This window comes from Pseudonaja textilis, chromosome 1 (genome assembly GCF_049901715.1).
Source record: "Pseudonaja textilis isolate UNSWEBS1 chromosome 1, rPseTex1.2, whole genome shotgun sequence".
Classification (NCBI taxonomy): Eukaryota; Metazoa; Chordata; class Lepidosauria; order Squamata; family Elapidae; genus Pseudonaja; species Pseudonaja textilis.
The window spans coordinates 226,746,002-226,768,727 of NC_141990.1; the positions used below are offsets into that span (position 1 = coordinate 226,746,002).

At 40.1% G+C, this 22,726-nt stretch overlaps 1 protein-coding gene across 5 annotated transcripts; it reads left to right on the top strand.

Annotated features, from left to right (window-relative positions):
• Positions 1-115: 115 nt before the first annotated feature.
• Positions 116-15,540, top strand: BAAT (bile acid-CoA:amino acid N-acyltransferase). Of its 5 annotated transcripts, none has more exons than XM_087920802.1 (5): positions 116-279; positions 3,303-3,355; positions 5,663-6,147; positions 9,032-9,234; positions 14,694-15,540. In XM_087920802.1, the coding sequence occupies exons 3-5, from the start codon at positions 5,685-5,687 to the stop codon at positions 15,309-15,311; spliced, it is 1,284 nt and encodes a 427-aa protein (XP_087776928.1). In that variant the 5' UTR covers positions 116-279; positions 3,303-3,355; positions 5,663-5,684; the 3' UTR covers positions 15,312-15,540. The 5 variants fall into 5 exon arrangements, with proteins under 5 accessions (XP_087776928.1, XP_087776929.1, XP_026575910.1 ...); XM_087920804.1 differs by lacking the exons at positions 116-279; positions 3,303-3,355 and adding exons at positions 4,633-4,950; positions 9,944-10,246; XM_087920803.1 differs by lacking the exon at positions 3,303-3,355 and having other exon boundaries at positions 161-279.
• Positions 15,541-22,726: the final 7,186 nt, after the last annotated feature.

A 22,726-nucleotide genomic window follows, 5' to 3' on the forward strand; every position in this document is an offset into this window, starting at 1 on the left:
TAGCTATGTTTAAATGGTACATTTAAGAAGGAAAGGCCATTGTCCCCACAGTCATACTGTATTTTACAATGGGTGGATTAGATATAGTTTATATCTTTCAGTTAATGATTACCACTAAGCGGTTTTGATAACTCAATATAAACAGGCCATGTTAATCAACCAAGACCTCATTCTCAGATTTTAATTTATAAAGTGGTGTTTAGAAGAGCTTGGATCCCAAGCAAACAAACAGAAATAGCAAGCAGATACGTGAGAATTGTGGGAAAGCACTGGAGAAAAGTGAGTTTGGGGTTCTTTGTCAAAACTTGCCTACTATTTGGGGAACTGCTTTTTCATGGGAAGAGTTTTTGTTGTACAGATTGAGTGGTTGATCTAATGTACACTGAAAAGATCAAAGTATCTCAGGAAGTTCATGTTCCAGAGTGAAAGAAACATCCAGTGTTTTGAGTGGGAGGACAGCTACTGAAGTATCACAATCTCACTGGGGAGGTTTCACCACAAAACTAAACAGAGAAGAGAGTCTATTGCTCCATTTTATTTATTTGGTATTGTTTTGCAATCTGCATTGTTAATGTTAAACTGAAAGCCAGGTGAAGTATCAATTGCAAACAGAATGGCAGCATGAAAAAGTTTGAAGTGTTTAGGAAAGACGTTTCTTCTCTTCTTCCATTTCCACTCTCCCTTCCCCTGCACCTTTTGATAGGAAAACAGCTCTCAAGCTGAAGAAAATGTAATAAAAATAAGCGACAAAATACAATAGAAAGAGGCAATATTGTACAAGCTATTCGGAATCTTGCTCAGGGTATTGTGCAGAAACAAACAGCGTGTTTAGTCTTGATTTTAGAGACTGTTGGGAGAATTATCCTTCTGGGTTCAGTTCCAAGTGGAGAAAAAGACACTGAAAACATGGAGGCTGTTTGGAAAGATGGTTTAATGGTGGACAGGACCACATGGCTTGGAGCTCCAAAGAAAGAAGGCTGAGATGCTGAGAGACCCTTGGTTTTTTATCTTCTGTTGGGATTTGAATTGGAGCTTGTATTCTGATTGGTTGTCAGACTCCCATGGGGCCATGCAGGGGCAACTCTGTAGGCTGTCCTGAGTCCCAGGCTTGTTTGAGCCTTGCTGGGTGATGATGAAATGAAAGGGCTTTGGGCAATTCCTATAGCTCTACCTGGAGATCTTTGTTATGTAAAATAGACTGGCCTCAGCCAGAGTAATGGCCCATTAGCAAAGGTGGTTCTGAGTTTCTACTCTTTTTAGGGGAAATATTCTGCCTTTGTAATATTTCCTAGGATATTTCAATTTTCTAGGAGAGGGGTGGGTTTTAACTTCCAACAAAACCAAGGGAAATTGGACATTTGAGGCCACAGAAATTGAGGGATGAAGCCTATGGAGATGCGATAATAGCAGGGTCAAGTATCTTGGAGAATGGTCATATCTGAGAATATTACCTCAAAAGGCAAGGAAATCTCTCTTTCTTCAGGGGTGTCCATAAGTAGTACAGAAGTGATAGAAGTCAAAAGACCAGAAAGGAAGCTATTTAGAAAAGAATGCTTAGTTCAGCAGCAATGCCATCAATAATCTTTACTGCATAAAAAGCATGGGAAGGAATCTGTTGAGAAGGAATCTGTTGACATAGCAGGGATACAGGATTCCTCATTTATACTCCACTTATTTCTGTACCATTTAAATATTAACAATAGGCCTTTAGGCCTTTTTCTGGATTTTAGAAAACATGAAGTTGTGGGGTGCATCCCAATATTCCCTTCCTCATCAGGATGAGATTAAGAATGATCAAATGTCATGAATACTACAAAAATAGGAATAGATTCTCAGTTTTACAACATTAACTCCAGAGATGGATTTAAGCCTTTCCAGGTATGACCTGCAATTTCTGATTATGGATGATTTTGGGGGAAGTTAAAAAATTGGTCTGGAGATGTGATGGGGAGAATGGATAATCCAGAACTGTTTGTCCTCCTGTTAATCTTCTTGTCTATGGCTCTAAACTTCAAATGAAGCAGAAAGAGATGACATGGAAGCAAGCCTAAAAGCAAAATAGGCTGAAATAGACTGACGCTCTGGAATATACCTATATATATAAAAGGAAATACCACTCACACATCATCACAAAATCTCCAGAACTGTAAAGCCTACAAACTTGAAATTTGGCACGTATGTTCCTCTTGGATTCTAGGTGCTCACGAAGAAAGGATTTTTCAAAATGACCATCAGAGCATTAATAATTTTGTATATTATTATTAACATGCTCTGATGCTAAGGAGTTCTATTCCCCCTCCCCCACCTGAAAAGATGCAAAACACAAGCAGAGGAGTTTCACTTTCACTTTCACAGCACCATCAGCTTTAGTACAGAACAGTTGAGCTAAGCCACACCCATGCTCCTTGCTGTCTCCTTCTTGCTCACACAGCAAATACTGTTTCAGTTTCCAAACAGCCCTCAACTCTCTCACACACTGACAGGACGCTAGCCAGATGAATACCATAGATGCCAGTAGGCAGAGCCAGAATTTTTTTCTTCTTATTTTCCTCCCCAAAAACTAAGCCCAATCACATAGTTTTGTAGCGAAGCATGGGTATCCAGCTAGTTGAAAATAAATGGGAACAAAATTGAACTTCATTAATCACCTCATTGTTTAAAATGTTTGAAACAAAGGAATTGTATCTCACAGTGACTTAAGCTCACCCAACATTAGGACCCAAAGAACAAGAGTTTGAATAGGAATACCATTATCTCTGCTAACTTATGAAATATTGCCCATCTGGAGAAAAAAACTGAAGTAGATCTTAAGATAAAAATTATCCAATTATCTCAATTCAAATCCTATTCCAAGTAAATTTTTGTTTAAAACACTATGCAAAATGCCAGTTTCCTAATCAACCAAACTAACCAAAACTACCAGTTACAGAATAATAGAAAGGGCAAGTCCTGTAAGATTGAAATTTGCTTCTCACTCAGAATCAAAGCAAAATGATGATTTCATAGTTGCTGAAACTCAACAGTCATTAAGAGCACAGTACTTGAAGTAATATGACCCAAAACATTCTGGAACAGCAGATTCTGTTTATGCATTATAGGCAAACTTTCATTTATCAAAAAAACAAATCATCTTATCTTGCCTGGAATAGATGACAAAAACCATGGTGCCCTTGAACATTTTGGGTGATAGTGTTGAAAGGTGTCAAAATGCCTTTCTTTCGAGGATTCAATTTTCCCGCTGGGAGAGCTCCGGTGTAAGGATACGGACAACTGCTTGAAAGCTGGATCTTTTTTTTTTTCAGGAAGGCGGGGGACAGCGAGAAGTCTGCGTTCCTGGGCTAGATAGCTTTTTATGGTAAGTCCCTGGTTTTTTTATACCCTTTTCTCCATTTGTAAGTTGATTTTGTGTGAATGTTTGCATTTGTGCTTAATGTTTCAAACCCTGTTTGAGTCTGTCTTTATTCCCGCCAGAGGGCAAACTCCGCGGGGGTGGCTAGATTGTATTATTGGTTTTCTCTAATCTCTTTTAGCTTTAAGATAGTTTTTCATATTTGTTCTGTGGCAATTTCCTGTCTGTCCCTTTTGTAATTTATATTTTGTGTCTTTTGTCTGTTTGTTTTGCTTATTTGGTATGTCCTGTGTTTGTAAGGGTTTTCTAAATTATCTTTTTGTTTCCTTTTCTTATTTGTCTAGTTTTCTTAATTACTCAGGCTTTTGTCTATAGGGATTCTTTAATACTTTTTTGATTCCTTTTCCTATGTAAGTTTGTTTTATGGCTGACCTGATGTTCCCCTTGGGCTTTTCCTGTTTTTGTGGCACTACTGTCTTCCTGAAGTTCCCTTTCCACAATAGCACATGGTCACTTATTCTTAACTAAAAAGTGAATTTGTTTTAGCTGAGTGGGATGTATTCCAAATAGTTTCCAAAATATATAGTTTTATCTACTGTTAAATTGTTTGGTTTGGTGGATGGGGAAGTGGGTCATTCTGTGCTAATTTTGGAAATATAGGAGTTTGCCTGGAATGTGTTAGGAAACATTGTTTTCATGGAATGTTTGAAACTTTTTCACCACTGCCATTTATTATATGTGACTATGAATTTTGTTAGTTTGGTTAGATGGACCATTTTTAGACAGTACAGATTTTTACTGAGAATATACCATAGTTTCTTGGTGGAAGCTTGATTCTTTTTGTATTAAAGCCTGCCGATGCACTATGTGTCTGGTGAGATTCATTGGTCTGGCTGGGTAGGAGATAATACAGTATTTCTAATTGCTTCCTAAAATAGAGATTCTTGTCTGAAACCAGAATTGAAATGTAAGCTCTTTTGGAGTCATTGCTTTCTTGATGCACATAACTGCAGAGTTTTGTCTGTTTTACAGAAGTGTTTCAGCAGTGGTATTAAGGCTCACTGGTGCCCGAAGCACTGACAAATCTTGGTGCCTACTTCCTTTGTACATACAAAGCCATATTCTCAACTTTGTGGTGTCCCCTTTGGGCCTGGTGTCCTAAGCATGTGCTTAGTCTGTTTAATGGTTAATAGACCACTGTGTTTCAGTTAATTCCTCCTTGTTTTAGGTATAGTATATTTTAAGGCATTAAAAGGTTAAAAGAAACTATTATTTATGTAGACATTCTGTAAAGTGACCCTGGGCAGAAAACGGTTACAAATTGAATACTATACCTTATATTTTCCTTTCTTTCTAAAATTGCTCATTCCAGTCCATTAAATTCCATTTCAACTTTTATATCACCCTGAGAATTAGTTTAAGTCACATGTGGAAAATCCAGTTCCCTGTTTTCCAAAATCTTCTCTGGATCCTCTTTAAAGCACTGTTTGCTTCAGTGAAGAGTGAAGAAAAGAATTCAGTGTTCTGCTCAAAGTCTATTTTTTCCTTAGCCGTCAGCTGGCAGGGCAAGCCTTTATTCTGAAGAAGTTTGGAACTGAAAGGTATTGTGTTTGTTGTGGGGGGGAGAGAAACAATTGCACTGTGCCTCTCCATTAAGCCTGAGAGAAAAGAAGGTGGCTACATGAGGCTGGTTCTACAATCAGGCAAATCCAGAGGCTCACTTTGAGGAGCAGGAAAAGGAAGGTGAGAGGGCATGCAAAATGCAGTTCTGTCGGAGGGAGTTAGCTGAAAGGAAAGTTTAACTGTCTTGTTGTATTCTTAGTGAACTGCAAGTCAGGACATTTCAAGTTAGGAATTTTCTGTGGAAAGATGATGTCACACAGGTGTGTATCCAAAGCCACTTGTTGTTCCTTTTCCCTCCTGCTGGTTTTAATAACACTTTGATAATCTTGCAAACTGATCTGCAGCTCAAACCTTTTGATGCTCATAATTTCAGAGTAGGAAATTATAGGTGCAGGTTCACAAAAGATATCAAAAATAGATTAAATATGATTCATTTGAATTGATGTCATCCCACACAAAACTTAGGAGCATTTATAAAAACCTCCAATTGGTCCCAGTTGGGTTCTCAGATAAAGGAGTATCTGAACAAGTTAACAGACACCTCTGAAATACTTCAGCTTTGCAACGCAGGGCTGGCAGAGCAATGTAGATGACATTTTGATCACAGATTGGGGGTGATGTGTGAGAGCGGGAGGTAAGGAAACTGAACAAGCCTCAAATTTAAATGATTAGAAACCCAACTTTCCCCAGGTACTCTCACAAACTGGCTGCTATGGTCCACCTCAGTGTCACGCCAGAAGTCTCCCTTGCTGACTTGCCAGTGAAGATTTATGCCTCTGGCCTGGCGCCCTCTCAGCTTGTGACCTTATATGCATCACTGACAGATGAAAGGGGGGTGAAGTTCGTAGCCAGAGCCTTTTACCAAGCCAATCAGAATGGAGAAGTGGATGTGGCTCAGGCTTCTGCTCTGGGAGGCAACTATACAGGTGTGTGGCCCATGGGCCTCTTCTACACTCTAAAGGCTGAGAAGATGTTCCACAGGCTGCTCAAACGTGATGTGACAGGCAGCCCCTTCTATGTTCAGATTAGCGTCTTCAATTCTGCTGTGGTTGTACCCTTGTCCACACATGAACCACTGGCTACTTGTACTGTGGAACGATGGTATGCAGCCCCTGGAGTGGAACGCATCCCCATTAAGTCCGGCAAGGTCCGGGGAGCCCTCTTTTTACCTCCAGGTAAGGATTCTGATTTCCCTTCCACTTATCTTTATTTCCTCTATCTCTTGCTTGAAATGGAGGGTGCCTCCAAATGTATTTAGGGTAGTAGTGCCTAGACTTCCTGGCAGCATGGAAGCACAGTTGATTTCTGCTTGGATGAGCAATCCCATAATCTGTTATCCCTTTGAGATTAGCCAAACCAGGAGACCATCTTTACAAGTTTGTCTGGATCTATATTTTATTGATAACCACCAAATTTCCCCAAATTTCTTGGTTCCTGGTATCCCTAGTAATTCCCATATAGATTTATAATATTAATTTTCTTGAAGTATTCATCTTTTGTTGACTAGATTGAAAGGTCTGGTCTCCTTCTCTACCTCTGCCTCTCTCCTTTGGATGGAGAATGGCTGTTCTGAAGATATGAGCACAGAGCACTTTTCTCTAAATTGGATCATAATACTGATAAAAGAGACTATATGCCCATGCACAAAGCAAGTGAAGATCTGAACACTTTTTGAAAAAGGGGCACATAAAAATAGAAAGGCATGTTGTGTCACAAGGAGGGGAACAAATGCATCACCCAGATATGCACAGATGTTGTTGGGAAAATTAAAGCTAAAAATGAGTCAAAGTTAGTGAAAATTGTAAGGACAACAAAAAGTATTCATCATATATATCCAAAGGGGAAAAAAAACAGCAATTCATATATGAGCTACGAGAACTACATCTCATCTTTGGTCCAGTTTTTTTCTGAAAAGTACTCCATTGGACAGAAATATGCTCAGGGAACACTTACTGACTTTAAAGGAATTCAGTCTTTTGAATAACTAGATCAGGGGTCTTCAAACTTGGCAGCTTTAAAACTTGTGGACTTCGACTCCCAGAAGTCTTCCTCCAATCATGTTAGCTCAGAAATTCTGAAAGTTGAAGTCCATAAGTCTTAAACTTGCCAAGTTTGAAGATCCTTGGACTAGATCAGGGGTGGGCAAACTACGGCCTGGGGGCCACATCCAGCCCGTTGGTCTTTTTAATGCAGCCCGCCGAAGATTGGTACAGAATTAAGGTTTGATGTGAATGATTGAATGATTGCATTCATTTGATTTTGACTTGTAATGACAGGCATTTCGACACCAGGTGGCGGCCCGTCTGTCAAATGGTAAAAGTCAGTGAGGCCCCTGAGCCAAAAAGTTTGCCCACCCCTGGACTAGATGATTCCTAGACCACCAACCTGCTGATGATCTGGTCAAATCATTATCTTTGAAATTATCTTGGAGAATATGTGAAATACTAAATGACTAAAGCAGTGGTCGCCAACCAGTGGGCCACTGGTAGGCCGTGAGAAAATTTTGTTGGGCCGCAGAGAAATCTCACCTCCAGAGCACGCCCCCCAAAGCAATTAATCCAGGCTGCACAGAAACACAAGGCTGCTCGCCCACATGGCCCGTGGGAACCCTCCCTGCCCACTCACTCCTTACCCGGCAAACTTGTCTGCTAAGTTGCTATTTTTCCTTTTTCTGACAATCATCTGTTCTGCTGTGCTGGGAGATTTAGGTTTGCTAGAAAGCAGGAAATGGTTGGATTTTTTGCTTTCTAGCTAAGCACAGCTGAATCTCCCTTAGGACTGAAGGTTTGCTTGCAGGCAAATTCCGTGCAGACTCACGGCAAGCAAATTTGAGAGACTGAGCTAGCCGATGGCAGATAGATAGATCACTGAATGATTCTGTGAACAACTCAATCTGCCTGCCTGCTTTGCCTCTTATATAAATATAAATATTTATAATATTTATATAAATATTTATAATATTTACAAACAAACCATGCCAAGCCAGTCACATGGCCACCAAGCCACACCCACAAATTAGGCCATGCCCACAGAACCAGTTAGTGGTCCCTGGGATTTAAAATTATGAGTTTGGTGGTCCCTGAAGTCCAAAAGGTTGGCGACCCCTGGACTAAAGGATAAAAATACTGTCAGAAAGGAGGAACTGGGGAACTACAAATCAATCAATTTGGCATAAATATTTGGGATGTTTCTAGAGCAGATCATGAAAGAATTGACTTGTTAGCATCTTGAAGCAATATTTGAACTTTATATATTTACAGTAGTACTAATTTACAATATTTGTAGACCACCCCAGTTATGAGAGTCTATTATCACCCACCAGTATAAGTTAGCCTGTATCAGACTAATCTTTACTTTCTATTAAGTTTGTGGAAATGCTGTAAATACAACACTGAATACCAAGATTTCATCAATGCATTTGACAAACTATGGCAATCTCATCAGCAGCCTGGATTATTGTAATCGACTGACATGTCAGTTTGGATATATAGTGACTCGAAAATCATATTCAGATTTAATCTGAATATTTAATCATGATTCTTCATGAAACTGCAGTGAGATACTGAATTCAGTGCTGCAGACTTCAGCCTGGATCTTACACAATGTAATATTTTTTATTAATGTCTTTGATGAAGAGGCAGAGGGAATGCTCTTTAAATCTGCAGATGACACAAAATTAGGTGAAATAGTTGGTGCCCTAGAAGATACAGATAAAACTGAACATGGATGTAGCAGTTTAGAGAAATGGAACAAAAATGACAGAAACTTAACTGAGACAACGAAAAATCCTTCATGCATCTCACAAATAAGATGTGAGATGCATAACTTTCTAGCAGTACCTGTGAAAAAGAATTTGCAATAGTAGCTGAGTGAAAATTAAATTTGGCTCAGCAATATGACCTAGCAGCAAAAACAAAAAAAAGCAAATGCAGTTGTAGACATCATTAAAAGTTTTGTTCCCAAATCAGAGAAAGTAATGTATTTGATAAAGGGATATTACTCTGTTTTTCATTTCTTTACTTATCCTTGTTTTTTTCTCCCTCTCTGCCTCAACGCCAGGCACTGGGCCATTTCCAGGACTGATTGACCTGTTTGGTGGAGCTGGAGGACTAATCGAATTTCGAGCTGGCTTATTGGCTAGTAAAGGCTTTGCAGTCCTGGCTTTGGCTTTTTTTGCATATGATGATTTACCACAGACTCTGGAAGTAATAGATCTGGAGTATTTTGAGGAAGCATCCAGACTGCTCTTAAAAAATCCTAAGGTATGCCTGAGATTATAGTTTATCTTAAACTTCTTGTTGGGATTCAGGAAAGATCCTAGAGTTTATTCTCTATTTGCTATGCAGAATACTCCGTATATACCAGGCATGCTATGCACCCATCTGATATAACAAGCTAAAGACATTTTGGGCCTGATATGAGCACAGCACAGATCAGTAGCATTATTCTTGAGGGCAAAATGACGAGAGTAGCATTGCATTGCCACTTTTTGTATGTGCATTGTGACATCCCATGCACATACAAAAGGTGCAGGGCTGACCCCTCAATACTGCAATGCTCTTTTGCCATATTGTGGACACCCATGACACCTACTCCGTTTGGTTTTCATTAAAGCATACATTTTTTTCCCTTAAGCTTCTTTACATGTAGCTGAAAAACAAGCAAAAATATGCAATTGAGAGTCGTGCTAAAAGTGTACTGCTTTAAAGAGCTGATTCATAAAAGCAGCAATGTTTTTTGTCAGACTTGCTTGCTTCCTTCTCTGTCATATTTTCTTGTCACATATTGGCTGGCTGGCAGAAAGACAAGGTGACCAATTTTCCATTTTTAAATGGTGTAGATCTACAATATTCTAGCATGTGCACTAAAAGACTCATTTTTTTTATATCTTTGATATTGTTTGTTCTCATTGTTTTAAAGAAGAAGCTGATTTAAAATTTTATATATCTCTCTCTGTGTTTGCTCATCTAGGTAAGGGGTCCGGGACTTGGAGTTATTGGTTTATCCAAAGGAGCAGAAATTGCATTGGCCATGAGTACTTTCTTAAAGGAAGTAATGGCTTCAGTGTGCATCAATGGTCCAACAAGAATGTGTAATACACCACTCCATTTTCATGATGTCACTATCCCTGGAGCTTCCTTCAAACATGAGAAGCTCTGCATTAATGAAACGGGATTGGCATCCATTTTCTACTGCATGGGACATCCTCTGGATGAAACACCTGAAGTATCTACCATCCCTATGGAGAAGACTCAAGGGCACATCCTTTTTGTGGTGGGAGAAGCTGACCAAAGCTTTGATAGCAAGGCGTTTGCTGAAGCAGCCATAGCTCGAGAAAAGAAACATGGGAAAAATAATTGTAGCCTGTTGTCTTATCCAGGAGCTGGACATCTGATAGAACCCCCTGGATCACCAGTTTGCTTTGTCTATCCACTTCGGTTTCTTCCCTTGCCAATCCAATGGGGTGGGGAAATGAAGCCTCATGCTAAAGCCCAGGAACACTCTTGGAATGAGATCCTGAATTTTTTTAAGCTTCATCTTGGACCACTTCAGAACAGCAGTTTATGATAAAAGAAAGGGCCCATTGTTTAGCTTCTTTTAGAATTATGCATTTGGTTGGAGCCATTGAGGCCGTGAACTCCAGTCTTCTTACTCGGTGCAGGTTAAAGTTAAAACATCTTCTTTAGATGAAGAGGATCCCTCTAGCTCTTTGACTAATTAACTGCTCTTGGTGTTAGGAAATTTTTCAGAACATTCAAATAGAGCAGGGGTCTTCAAGCTTGACACCTTTTAAGATTTGTGGACTTCAACTCCCAGAATTTCTCCTCCAGTCTTGTTAGCTCAGGAATTCTGGGAGTTAAACTCCATAAGTCTTAAATTTGCCACGTTTGAAGACCCTTGAAATACAGTCTGCCTCATATGCTTATATGTCCCACAGTTTGAGGAGAAAACGGACATTAGCATTCTCTGTGGGCTTGTTAATGCTTTTATATCCTTTCTTCCATCTTTTGCTTTTCATAAAGCTGCACATGTCAGGATACTTTGTTGCCATTCTCTAAAACTACAACAGCTTGTGTGAGTTCTTAAAGGGTGGAACATTTCCTCCTGAGATTTGGAACTTTCTTCTGGTGCAAAGTAAATTACATTTGCTCATTTTTTATAACATCACAGTGCTATGTGATAGTTTTCAACCAACAACTATTCTAAGCTTTTTTTTTTTTTTTGAGATACTAGTGTCAAATCAAATATCTTCCACCCCATAAGTATTCATCTGAATTATGTTTTCTAAATGCTTAATTTCACCTTTGGTTTACTTTCAAAAAAATTTTTTTTTTACCAGCGGTTTATTTGACTTTTCTAGATAATTCTGACTTTTATTTCTATTCAGTTCGCAACCAGGTTTAACATCATCTGAAAATGTGATAACTTGGCAGTAATTGTAACCAGAAAGAAAGACCATGCATAGGATTTACTGATCCATAGTTTGTTTGATCCATAGTTCGTTGAATAAGCCATTGCTGCCTAATTCACATAAAATGCCAGTGACCATAGAATACAAAATCATCAACCTTTTTACGTTCACAAACCATAATGAAACATAAAGTGATTTGCTTGGATTTGCTCAGTGTGATGTGGGAACTCATTGTCAGCCCCAAGGAACCAAGAATGGCATAAGGAGCTACTTCTGAGTGCTCAGAGTACTTCACCACCAACTGGACAGTCTCAACTGTCAGTTGTCCTTTCAGCCTGCCCCTGCCATCACACATGATGATGTTTCACGGATGAGAAACTAAATGTTTTGTTCTTCTTCCTCGAGAAAAAAACAGTCCAGTTGCCTTTTCAAAAAGCACCTTTGAGACAACTATGACCTGGATGACTGAGAATCTCCACAGACACTGATTACACTACTTCAGAGTATTTTCTTGACTGTTACTTGCCAATAGATATAAATTTTGCCAGACTAAAGCACTTCTCAGTGTGACTATTAGATTTATCCTGTGAGCTGCAAGGGAGGGTCTGCTTTTGCCCTTTTATTACATACCAGAGATTCAAAGCTATGTTGTCTCTTTGCTCCCCAGGAAGGAGCTCATCCTCCTGTGATTCTGGACTACAGTCTAGATGAGATGGTTTATTATTCTGACATGGTTTATTATTGCTTTTAAAGGTGTAGCAACGTTTTGGCAGAATCTCATCTGCCATCATCAGTCTGTGGACAGACACAATATCCAGACAGACACAATACAGAAGCCTGATGATGCTTCCATAAGATTGATTGGTATTTCTTTAGTAGAAGTGCTCAACTGTAAAATGAAGTCAGTAATGGTTTCCCCCCGCCCCAATTCCTATCCCAAAGAAAGCCTCAACCATTGTTAGGATAACCCATTTACAATATAAACAAAAAAGACTTCTCAGCCAAACCCAAAGCTAACTGTTCCTATCTTACATTATTTTATTGTGCGGATCAGTTACTATCTTAGCAAGTAGAAGCACCTAATTGTCCTTGGAAGCCAATATAGTTGGACCTGATTAGTACCCAAGTGGAAATATCCAAGGAAAAGCTTTGAAGACAGGGCATACTTCTTTTTGAGGCAAACAGACACCAAATTGCAAAGCTATCTGTCACACTCTGTGTCCAGAAAATAAACTGACTATTGTCACACAAATGTGGAGTGGAATGGATGATTTCCAGAAATAGGCCTATGTGTTCAAGGCTTCTCTTTCTCCCAGATTTGCATATTAACAAATGGCATCAAGAAAACCTGGGATTATCAATAAAATGGGGTTGGTCAGTTGCTGTAAATTATTCTGAAGGATGTGATTTAGAACTGGATGTATCTAAGTAACCCATCTAGATGGCAGCGCCTAGCTGACCTTGGCTGATCCCCCCCCAAAAGCTAAGCAGGTATGTTCTGCTTAAAAGTATGTTCAGTACTTAGCTAGGAGACAATCATGAAAATTTATGGCAGTGCAGATAGTCCTCAACCTAGAATTGCAACTGAGCCCAAATTATGGTTATAAATTATGCCAGTCAATAATTAGGTCATCACATGAACAACTTGATTTTATAACTTTTTTTGCAGTGGTGGTTGTGAAGGGAATCCATTGGAAGCAAATCTGTTTCTGGCAAAAAGAAATGTCATAAATTGTGCTCATGGGAGCAGAAGTTGCTGTAAACAGCCATAAATATGCCACAAACAGCCGGTTGTGAAGCACCCAAAATGTGATCACATGACCTGAGGCGGAGGGGAAGCCATTGGAACTTAAAATCTAGGTCATAAGTAGAGATGGGAAGGCCTGGAAAAAAACTGGAAAAATTGGGAAGAAAGCAGGTTTTGTTTTTTTTCCACAGCTGTTTGGGAAAAAAATTGGAAAAAAAACCCAACCTTTTTTCCCAATTGTTCCCTTTTATTCCAGGCCTTCCCATCTCTAGTCATAAGTACTTTTTCGGGAGGAGGGTCTGTTGTAACTTTGAACCAGAGGTGGTATTCAGCAGGTTCTGACCAGCTCTGGAGAACCGGTAGCGGAAATTTTGAGTAATTTGGAGAATCGACGAATACCACCTCTGACTGGAGATTTTACAATATCCTTCCCCTGCCACGCCCACAAAGCCACGCCCACAAAACCGATAGTAAAATAAATTGAATCCCACCACTGCTTTGAATGGTCACTACCTGTAAGCTAAACAGAAGTTGAAAAATACTAATGAATACAGCAAAGGTGAAAGCTTCTATTATTGTTGCCAAGAAAATTAACAAACGTGTCTTTTATGTCAGTGGAAGTCAAGATCAACTCAAAGGAGTCTTTGTTTTTTGTGGGGGCTAAATATTTTTGGTTTTTTATTTTTCTATCCTTTCATTCCTTCTTTTGCACAGTGAACTTTAAAATATCAAGATAAGGGAGTCAGTTTTGAAAACAGGACTTTAAGAATCATGATTAGGAAAAAAGAAAGGAACAAGAGTGGAGCCTGAAGAGGGATATTTGGATAGAAGTCTTTAAAAAAAATATTTTAGAATTAAGATAACAACTCTCGTTATTTTAAGGAATCATAGCATTATTATCTTAATTCTATAATTTATATAGGTGCCCAGAGAAACAAATTACAGATAGTTATGAGGATGAAATATAAAAATTGTTGTTTGGACGGGTGAGAAAAATGTGATTTAGCACATTGCTATTGAGCCAAGCGGAACTGAATAGCCTGGTAAAAGCAGATTGGGAACTTCAGGGAACTCTTGCTGAGAGCACTTCAAGACTGGACAGTGTCATAGACACCACAAGGCTAAATTGACCAGATTCAGACTGACAGAAGAATGGCCATCTGATTGTTAACTCTTGAATATTCATTGATAATTGCCCAACCATATTAAGCAGGAAACACTAAAAGGGATTAAATCTGCAAATAAGACTCAGTTAACTTCACAAGGGGTCTCAGGTAGTCTTATTTATGACTACACAAGACAGGAGGGTTTTGATGGCAGAAAAGGCATTATAATTGCCAAATTTTAAAACCAAACCCTGGGCAAGTTTATATTTTGCCCAGTAGAATTCCATCACTTCCTTTGACAAATTCATTCTGTGTATTTAGGTTTTTGTGATAAATGTTTGGATCAGGATTAAGAATTTCCATTTTCCCTTGGCTATGTTTGCATAACACTTTTCAAGCTTCTGTGAACTATTTTTAACCTTGGCTATGTATTTATTTCTCCCCTTATCCACCCAGGTAAAAGGCCCCAAAATTGGAGTTATTGGCTTGTCCAAAGGAGCTGAAGTTGCATTAGCCATGGGAACCTTCTTAGAGGAAATAGCAGCTGCAGTTTGCATCAATGGTGCCACAAGTATGAATGGTACACCCCTCCATTTTCACGATATCAACATCCCTGCTGTTCCCTACTCGACAGAGGCAATTCTCATCAATGAAATTGGATTGATGTCCAGTTTTTATGTCATGGGAGATCCTCTGGATTCAGCTCATGAAGTCTCTGCCATTCCCGTGGAAAAAGCCCAGGGTCACATTCTCCTTGTGGTAGGAGAAGCTGACCAAAGCTTGAACAGCAAGATGTTTGCTGAAATGGCCTTAGGCCGTGCAAAGAAGTTTGGGAGAACTAACTGTAGCTTATTACATTACCCTGGGGCTGGGCATATGATAGAACCACCGGGATCCCCAATTTGTTTTTTGTCTTTTCTCCGGGTTAGTCCTATGCCCACAATATGGGGAGGAGAGTCGAAGCCTCATGCCAAAGCTGAGGAACACTTCTGGAAAGAGGCCCTGAAATTTTTTGAGCTCCATCTTGGCCCAGCTGGAAAGCTATGTTATGAGAAAAACGTGCACATTTCATAGGTTCTTTGGGTCCACAAGTATTATCAAAATAAGTCTACTCCAGAAGATAGAAATTAGCTTCTCATAATGCAGATGTCATAAAGATTAACTAGAGAGTAAGAATCATGTGCCATGACAAGCCTCTGGAAATGCAAAAAGATGAGTGGTACTTGTCTTGTTTGGTCTATTGTGAATTTCAGAGGATTTCTATACATTTCTATTTCAAATAAAATGATGAGCTAATTATAAATATATTGTCTTTGAAATGAATTATTTGGCCTCTTGAGTAAAAAAATCTCCATAAATTCTCAACATTTTGCATCTATTGAAAACAGCTTGTTTTATAAGCAGCTATCATCTGCAGGATTCCTAATTAATCTCAGGGTAGGATCTATGTAAACCATGCTTGGTTCTATTGGGATACTGACTTACATGCATTATAAAGTTATTCAATCATTTATTTCCATTTTTACCTTCTTACTGTTTTAGTATGATTTAGGTAAAAATGTTAAAGAGATTACATAGTGGCCCGAGGGTTGCAGAAGGCCGTGGCAGCCAAAAACGGAGCTTGGGAGCCTGTTTTCACTGGCAGAAGCACTGCGGGCCGGTCCTTCACTGTTTCCAGGATGGCCCTGCAGGCCAGATCAGACCCCGTGGGCCAGATTCAGCCCCCCCTGGGCCTTGAGTATGACACCCCTGACTTAGTGCAATCCTTAAACTTAATCACAAGTAGGAAAAATGGCAGTAGCTACCATCACCACCACTACATCTCTCATCAACATTGCCATCTCCAGTTGATCCTCCACTTGCTCAAGGCTGAAGGTAGAGGGCTAAGTAGTATAGCTGGTCCTCAACTGTCAACCATTTGAAGATAAACGGCACTGAAAAAAAGTTACTCATAACAGTTTTTCATACAGCCATTGTAGCATCTCCATAGTCATGTGATCAAAATTCAGACACTTGGCAACTGGCATGTATTTATGATGGTTGCAGTGTCCTGGGTCCTGCGATCACCTTTTGTTTCCCTTAACAACTGTGTTACTAACTTAACAACTGTCATGATTTACCAAACAACTGTGGCAAGAAAGGTCATAAAATGGAGCAAAACTCCCTTGTCTAGCAACAGAAATTTTGGGTTCAATTGTGATCATAAGTTGAGAACTACCTCTAATGCATCCAGGGCTGAAGGTCGCGCCCAAAGATCTTTGCTCACAGCTCTCAGAGCAGCAGCGTCTGGGAGTAAGCAAGCCTAGGCCCAGGATCTCAGGCAGCATGAGCAGGTCAGGTCCCATTAATTGAGCTTGATGCTGTGGAAAGGGAACTTCACGAGGACAGTGGTGTCACCCAAGCAGGAAAAGCCCAAAGGGAACATCAGGCCAGCCATAAAACAAACTTGCATAGGAAAAGGAATTTAAAAAAAGGTATTAAAGAAGCCCCTTAGACCAGTGGTCCCCAACCTTTTTGTACCAGGGACCAGTTTCACTCAGAAACACTTTTTCAAGGACCGGCGGGGGTGGGGGGTGGGGGGAAGACGACACTTTTTCAAGGAGGGGGAGGTATCCGAGTTTGGTGGTTTGCTTGCAGACGCTTCATTACCTGACTAGATAACATCTGATGTTGTTACCTAGTCAGGTAATAAAACGTCTGCCAGCAAACCACCAAGTCCAGGGAGGCTCAGGACAAGTCCCTGCAGGATGGCTGAGAAGCCCTGCCTCTCAGCCCTGCCTCCCTCAGCCTCATCTCTCAGGTGTCTCCCTCCCTCCCTCAGCCTTATCCCTCAGGTGTCTGCCTCGTTCCTCTCTCAGTCGCTCTCTTGCTCCTCCACCAGCCCAGGAAGAAACTGCTTCAAAGAAGCCGGCAGGGTGGCTTTTCCTGTCGGCGCAGCTCCTCCGAAGCTCCCGTTCACCCCCACCCCGCCGCCCGCAGTTCAATCCAGTGCTCCATTCTGCCTGCCTGCCTGCCTTCGTTTCTGGTTGTTTCGGAGTAGCTTTGGCTGAGAATAATAACTATTCGCCTCTTTTACTCAGCCGAAGCTGCTCCGAAACAACCAGAAACGAAGGCAGGCAGGCAGGCAGGCAGAATGGAGCACTGGATTGAACCGCGGGCGGCGGGGTGGGGGTGAACGGGAGCTTCGGAGGAGCTGCGCCGACAGGAAAAGCCACCCTGCCGGCTTCTTTGAAGCAGTTTCTTCCTGGGCTGGTGGAGGAGCGAGAGAGCGACCGAGAGAGGAATGAGGTGGGAGGAAACCGAAGCCGCTGAGCCGGAGAGCAGGACAGGCTTTGGTTGCTTCCTCCCTCCCCTTCTTTCATTTGTGTCCTTGATCCCTGATCCCAGCAGCATTCACCGAAGGCGAAGAAAGCTGCCATTTTTATTTTATTTTTATTTTCTTTGCGGCCCGGTACCAAATGATCCACGGACCGGTACCGGTCCGCGGCCCAGTGGTTGGGGACCCCTGCCTTAGACAAAAGCCCAAATAATTAAGAAAACTAGGGAAACAAGAAAAGAAAGCCCTTACAAACACAAGACATGCCAAATCAGCAAAACAAACAGACAAAAGACACAAAATATATTGCAGAGGAGACAGACAGGAGATTGCCACAAAACAAATATAAGAAATCATTAAGCTAAAAGAGATTAGGACGAAACCAATAATGCAATCAAACCACCCCGCAAAGTTTGCCTTCCGCACCCCCCGGAGTTTACCCTCCGGCGGAAATAAAGACAATCCCTGACAGGATTTAAAACATTAAGAAATACAAACACAAGCACTCACACACAAAAGGAGAACAGAGTATAAAAATCAGGGACTTACCATAGGAAGGTAGCTAGCCCAGGAACGCAGCCTCCTCACTATCTCTTGCCTTCCTGAAAATAAAAAAGATCCGGCTTTCAAGCAGTTGTCCGTATCCTTGCACTGGAGCTCTCCCAGCGGGAAAATTCGAATCCTCAGAAGAAAGGCATTTTGATAGCCTTTCAACAATGCAATTTGCTGAAATAGTTTTACTTTATTTGTTATGAGCAGTGCCTATTCTGGGTATGGGCACTGTAGGGATAATCATAAGAAACACACCCCTCTCTTTATTTCCATGCCCCCAGAGAAGGCAAAGAAAAACCATCATAGAAGCTAAAGCAATCCCTGCTTCCCTGCAGAATGGCCTCAAGTAACCTCATTTAGAAGACTGAGACATGCCAAATTGATAGGATTAAGGATTAAGTCAGTAATCCCAAAGCCACACAGAATTTACATTCCCCACTTTTCCCCAGCCTTGATCCTGACCACCACCCAGGAAACCAAACAGGGACAATTAGAGTAGAGAATCTAATCTAGTCATATAACCCTATCAAGTATGTCAATCTCAAAGGTCCAAAAGGGTATAAAAATCACTCTACTCCTCCTGCCAGGCAGTCAACTGTCCCAGAATTGATGCTAAGTCATTTCACTTCTGATTCCTAAATAAATGGAGCCTGTCTCCAAATTCATTGACTCTTGGCATCTTTCTCCCGGCTTGGAACTGGACTGGATTTTTCTTCCAACAGTACTGTGGAAGATGAATAAAGAGTTAGTGGTGTGGATCCCTTTGCACATATAGTACAAGAAATACCTCTATTTGCCTATACAAATTATTAGGCCCAAGCTCAGAGACAAGACAGTAAGCTCCAATTGAGTTCAGTTTTTTTATTTGCTCACACGTAATGGGCAGAAGCTTGCCAAACTACTGTAGGAAGTTAGCACCCACCCCTGTCCTAGAAAAATGAAATATCCTGGGAAATATTTAAACGGCAGAATATTTCCCCTAAAAAATGTAGAAACTCAGAAGCAGAAACTCACCTCAGAAAGGCAGAAACTCAGCACCCCCACCTTTGCTAATGGGCCATTAAGATCTAGGCCAGAGTACTCTACATAATAAAGGCCTCTACCCACATCTTACCACCTGGCCTGGGAAGATTGTATCAGCCAACACTCAGGTGAAGCCATGTGGTCCAGACCAAGCCTACAAAGTTAAGACCCCCGTCCCTGGGAATCTGACAGCCAATGGGATACATTCCTTGCACAGGAACATGAAACACTAAGGTGGGGCACAACAGAGGGCATATAAGGGTCTCTCAGCATCTTGGCCTTCCTTCTCTTTTCCTTCACCTTGGAGCATGTGGTCATCCTTCTTTGGAGCTTCAAGCCATGTGGTCCTGTCCACCATTAAACCATCTTTCCAAATAGCCTCCATGTTTCCAGTGTCTTTTTCCCCATTTGGAACTGAACCCAGAAGGATAATTCTTCCAACACTATTTCTAACTTTCAAGATATATCCTGAGAGATTCTAGGAAGGTTTCTGTAAACCTCTTCCCCCCTTCAGCACAGCGTCTTAATCTAGCCTCTTTCAAGGAAATCTCTGGGTTGCCAAAGTCCTCCCCCTCTGCACATTCCATCACATCAATTGCTCTACATATGCACTTAACATATGCCTACCCATTCTCCCCCATTCCACCACTTTTGCTTTTTTAGGATTCAAAAATTTGAGGAACCATAACAATCCAGTGCCCTTAACTGTCTGGGCAAGCTTATCTGAGAGTAACAGGGAAGCAAAAAATCATCTGCATAAGGTAATATGGACAAGTTCCCATTTCCCACATTTCCTGGAGAAACAAAATTCTTCATTCAGAGCTGGGATGACCTAATTAATACATAGATGAAAGTGGAGCAGTGCAAGCACACATCCTTTAGAAATCTGTATTTTGTTGGAGGTGATCAGATGTCCTCCTGGGATGACCCTAATCTGAGTTTGAATGCCTGTGTATTAAACACAATCATGATTAATATCAATAGCCTTCTATCTAATTTAAACTATAGCTTGTTTCTACTGATAAAAATCAAAAGCAGCACAGAAACCCACAAGGACAACAATTTATTTCTTGAAGGCAAGTTTTACAAACATATTTATAAAATCATACAATGCAAAATTGTTGAGTATTCTACTCTAACCCCTGCCTGCTACTCTGCAAATACATTGTTTCAGTGACTCAATCCTCTAATTTGTTAGCTAGATGTTTTGCATACATCTGGCTGTGATGTTAATCACCTTAATTGGCTTACAATTCCCCAGAGGATTACCTTTTTTTCATATGGGGATCACTAAGGCTTGCACTGCAACTCCTCTTCAGGGAGTTGGTATGAAGAGTTAATGTTATTAAAAAGTTCAACCAAAATAGGCTTCCACCAAACAGCATTAACTTTTAATGAATCTCCATGGGTATAATCTTCTCCTGGGGCTTTGCCTGAGACAAAGTCAGAATCAGAGGTTCAATTTCTTTTAGGGGGGCTACAGGGGGCTACAGAATAAGATTTGGATTAATCTGAGAATTGTCCTGGGTGGGATAGGAAGCAAACAATCTCTTGTAATGATTCTCCCATTCATTTTTTGATTCTCTAGTTTGGAAAAAGTTCTTATGTTCATCCAAATTGGCTTTCCAGACTAATGCTGTGTTTTTAAAATCTATGGCAGTCAGGAGAGAATGCTAAAGAATCATTTCATATATTTTCTTGTACTTTAAGAGTTTATATTCCCCGTTTTTCCTGAGCAGCTCTATGATTACCCATGTGTAATGATTTTCTTTTGCTTTTCTTGCAAAATTGCTGACCATTCAACATACTGCCATAGTCTTAAACTGAAATATCTTTTATGCTGATACATAATAGGCTGTTTGATTTTGGTCAATTTTCCATTCCATTAAAGAATTTAGAAACTACTTCCATCAGTTGCATATTTGATAAAAACAAACACTGAATAATGTAAAACTTAGGATGGAATCTTGCAGCAATGGCACTCAAGCTTCCTCTTTCCAGTCTGTTGAAGAACCAGGGCTAACTTTACTCTGTGGGGTCCTTGGTGCTCTCTCTTGCAAACACTGCTCTCTACTAGCACTGGTGATGTAACCTACTTGGGTAATGAAACATCTATAAGAAAATTAGAAATTTTACTAATAGAAGATATTTCTTTACTCTTTCAACATGTTTTCCAACCGGACACAAATCCACTTAACCTGTAGTAAGCCTCTTTTGCTATCCAAAATGTAATGCAATTCTTTGTCAAATATTTTGTCAAAATCAGGCTGAATTGCAACCATGGTGCATGTCAAGATATAAATAAAATAAAATTACCTTGAATGGTGGAGCTGGAGGAATGGAAGAGGATGAATGTAATATAAAAACCTACCTCTGCCTTGCTGGCTAGCAAACATCTTTGTAATTGAAGTCAGAACTTTATTGCTGGTCCCACCATCTTCAAAAGGGAGTATCTTTGAACAGTGATAAACTTTTTCACTGGAAAAAAATGTTATCTGATTCCAGCATGTTTGTAGCAGCTCTCACATTTTTTAAAATAAATTGCAGAGCTAATCAAATTTGTTTTACTGGTAGAGAAGCAGCTGTTCAAGAAATCTAAACAGAAACACGCTTTGATAGAAAGTACAAGCATATTATGAAATTAAGAATGGCTGCATTCTGGGGGAAAGGAGGAGAATTAGTTGTTTAGCAAACACTTTACATAAATCCAAAGCAATAGCCAGCAATAACCAGGAAACTGATTAACCTCTTAAAATAAACTTTCTTGAAGCAAAAATATGCCTTCATTCAAGTCAAATCTGGCATTTTAGAGAAGTTTAATTCCTCTGAAAAGTGAGGAGGTAGGATGTGATTATTTCACCTTGCAATCACTGGTTTATGAAGTAACAGACTGCTGAAAGCAACCACTGGAAACTCTGAAATTCTTCAAACTCTGTGTAAGTTGTGGAAGAATTTCCAATACTTCAGAGAAGAGCATATTTAGTACAATACAGCATTATTGGATTGATGGTCCCTACTTCCCAAAACTTTCAGCAAGATCCATTCCCACATTGGTTTAACAGACTCATTTCCTGGCAAGGCATTTGGGAGTACAAATATGATATAACTAACATATGGAGGTTCACCAGATTCTAGTGGTAACATTATTTGAGAAGAAGCAGAATTAAAGATAATGATGGTTGGAGGTTCCTAGTAGCAATATTAAAATGAAAGATTCATCCCTCCCGATTTCACATTGCAGAAAAAACACTCTTAATCCAGTGGACATGGGGTGAAATTGGAACAATAAATTCAGGGATCATGGGAAATATGTGTAACTCTCATGCTGTGAACCTGTGTCTTTTTTATTGCACTTGAAAATCCCCTCCGGAGTAGGTGATGATTTTTAGTTTCTCAACATTAATTTTTTGGCCATCTTTTTCAAAGTTTGGATCCTCTGATCTTTAAGAACTTTAGAAACTCTGATCGTAATTATGACTTGTGTTTATTAACATTTAGGCTTTTAGTCACATATCTTTGGGCCATCTAGTGGTCACCTGCATTTTTGCAGGCCAAATCATGACTGGAACAAATATATCAAACATACTAAATGGAAAGA

Bases quoted from the DNA above. Each gene is read 5' to 3' on its own strand.
- BAAT (XM_087920804.1), top strand. From the start codon at position 5,685: ATGGTCCACCTCAGTGTCACGCCAGAAGTCTCCCTTGCTGACTTGCCA. The intron at 9,235-9,943 runs GTATGCCTGAGA...TTGCTCATCTAG, and splicing joins TGCTCTTAAAAAATCCTAAG to GTAAGGGGTCCGGGACTTGG. The intron at 10,247-14,693 runs GTGGGAGAAGCT...TTATCCACCCAG, and splicing joins AAGGGCACATCCTTTTTGTG to GTAAAAGGCCCCAAAATTGG.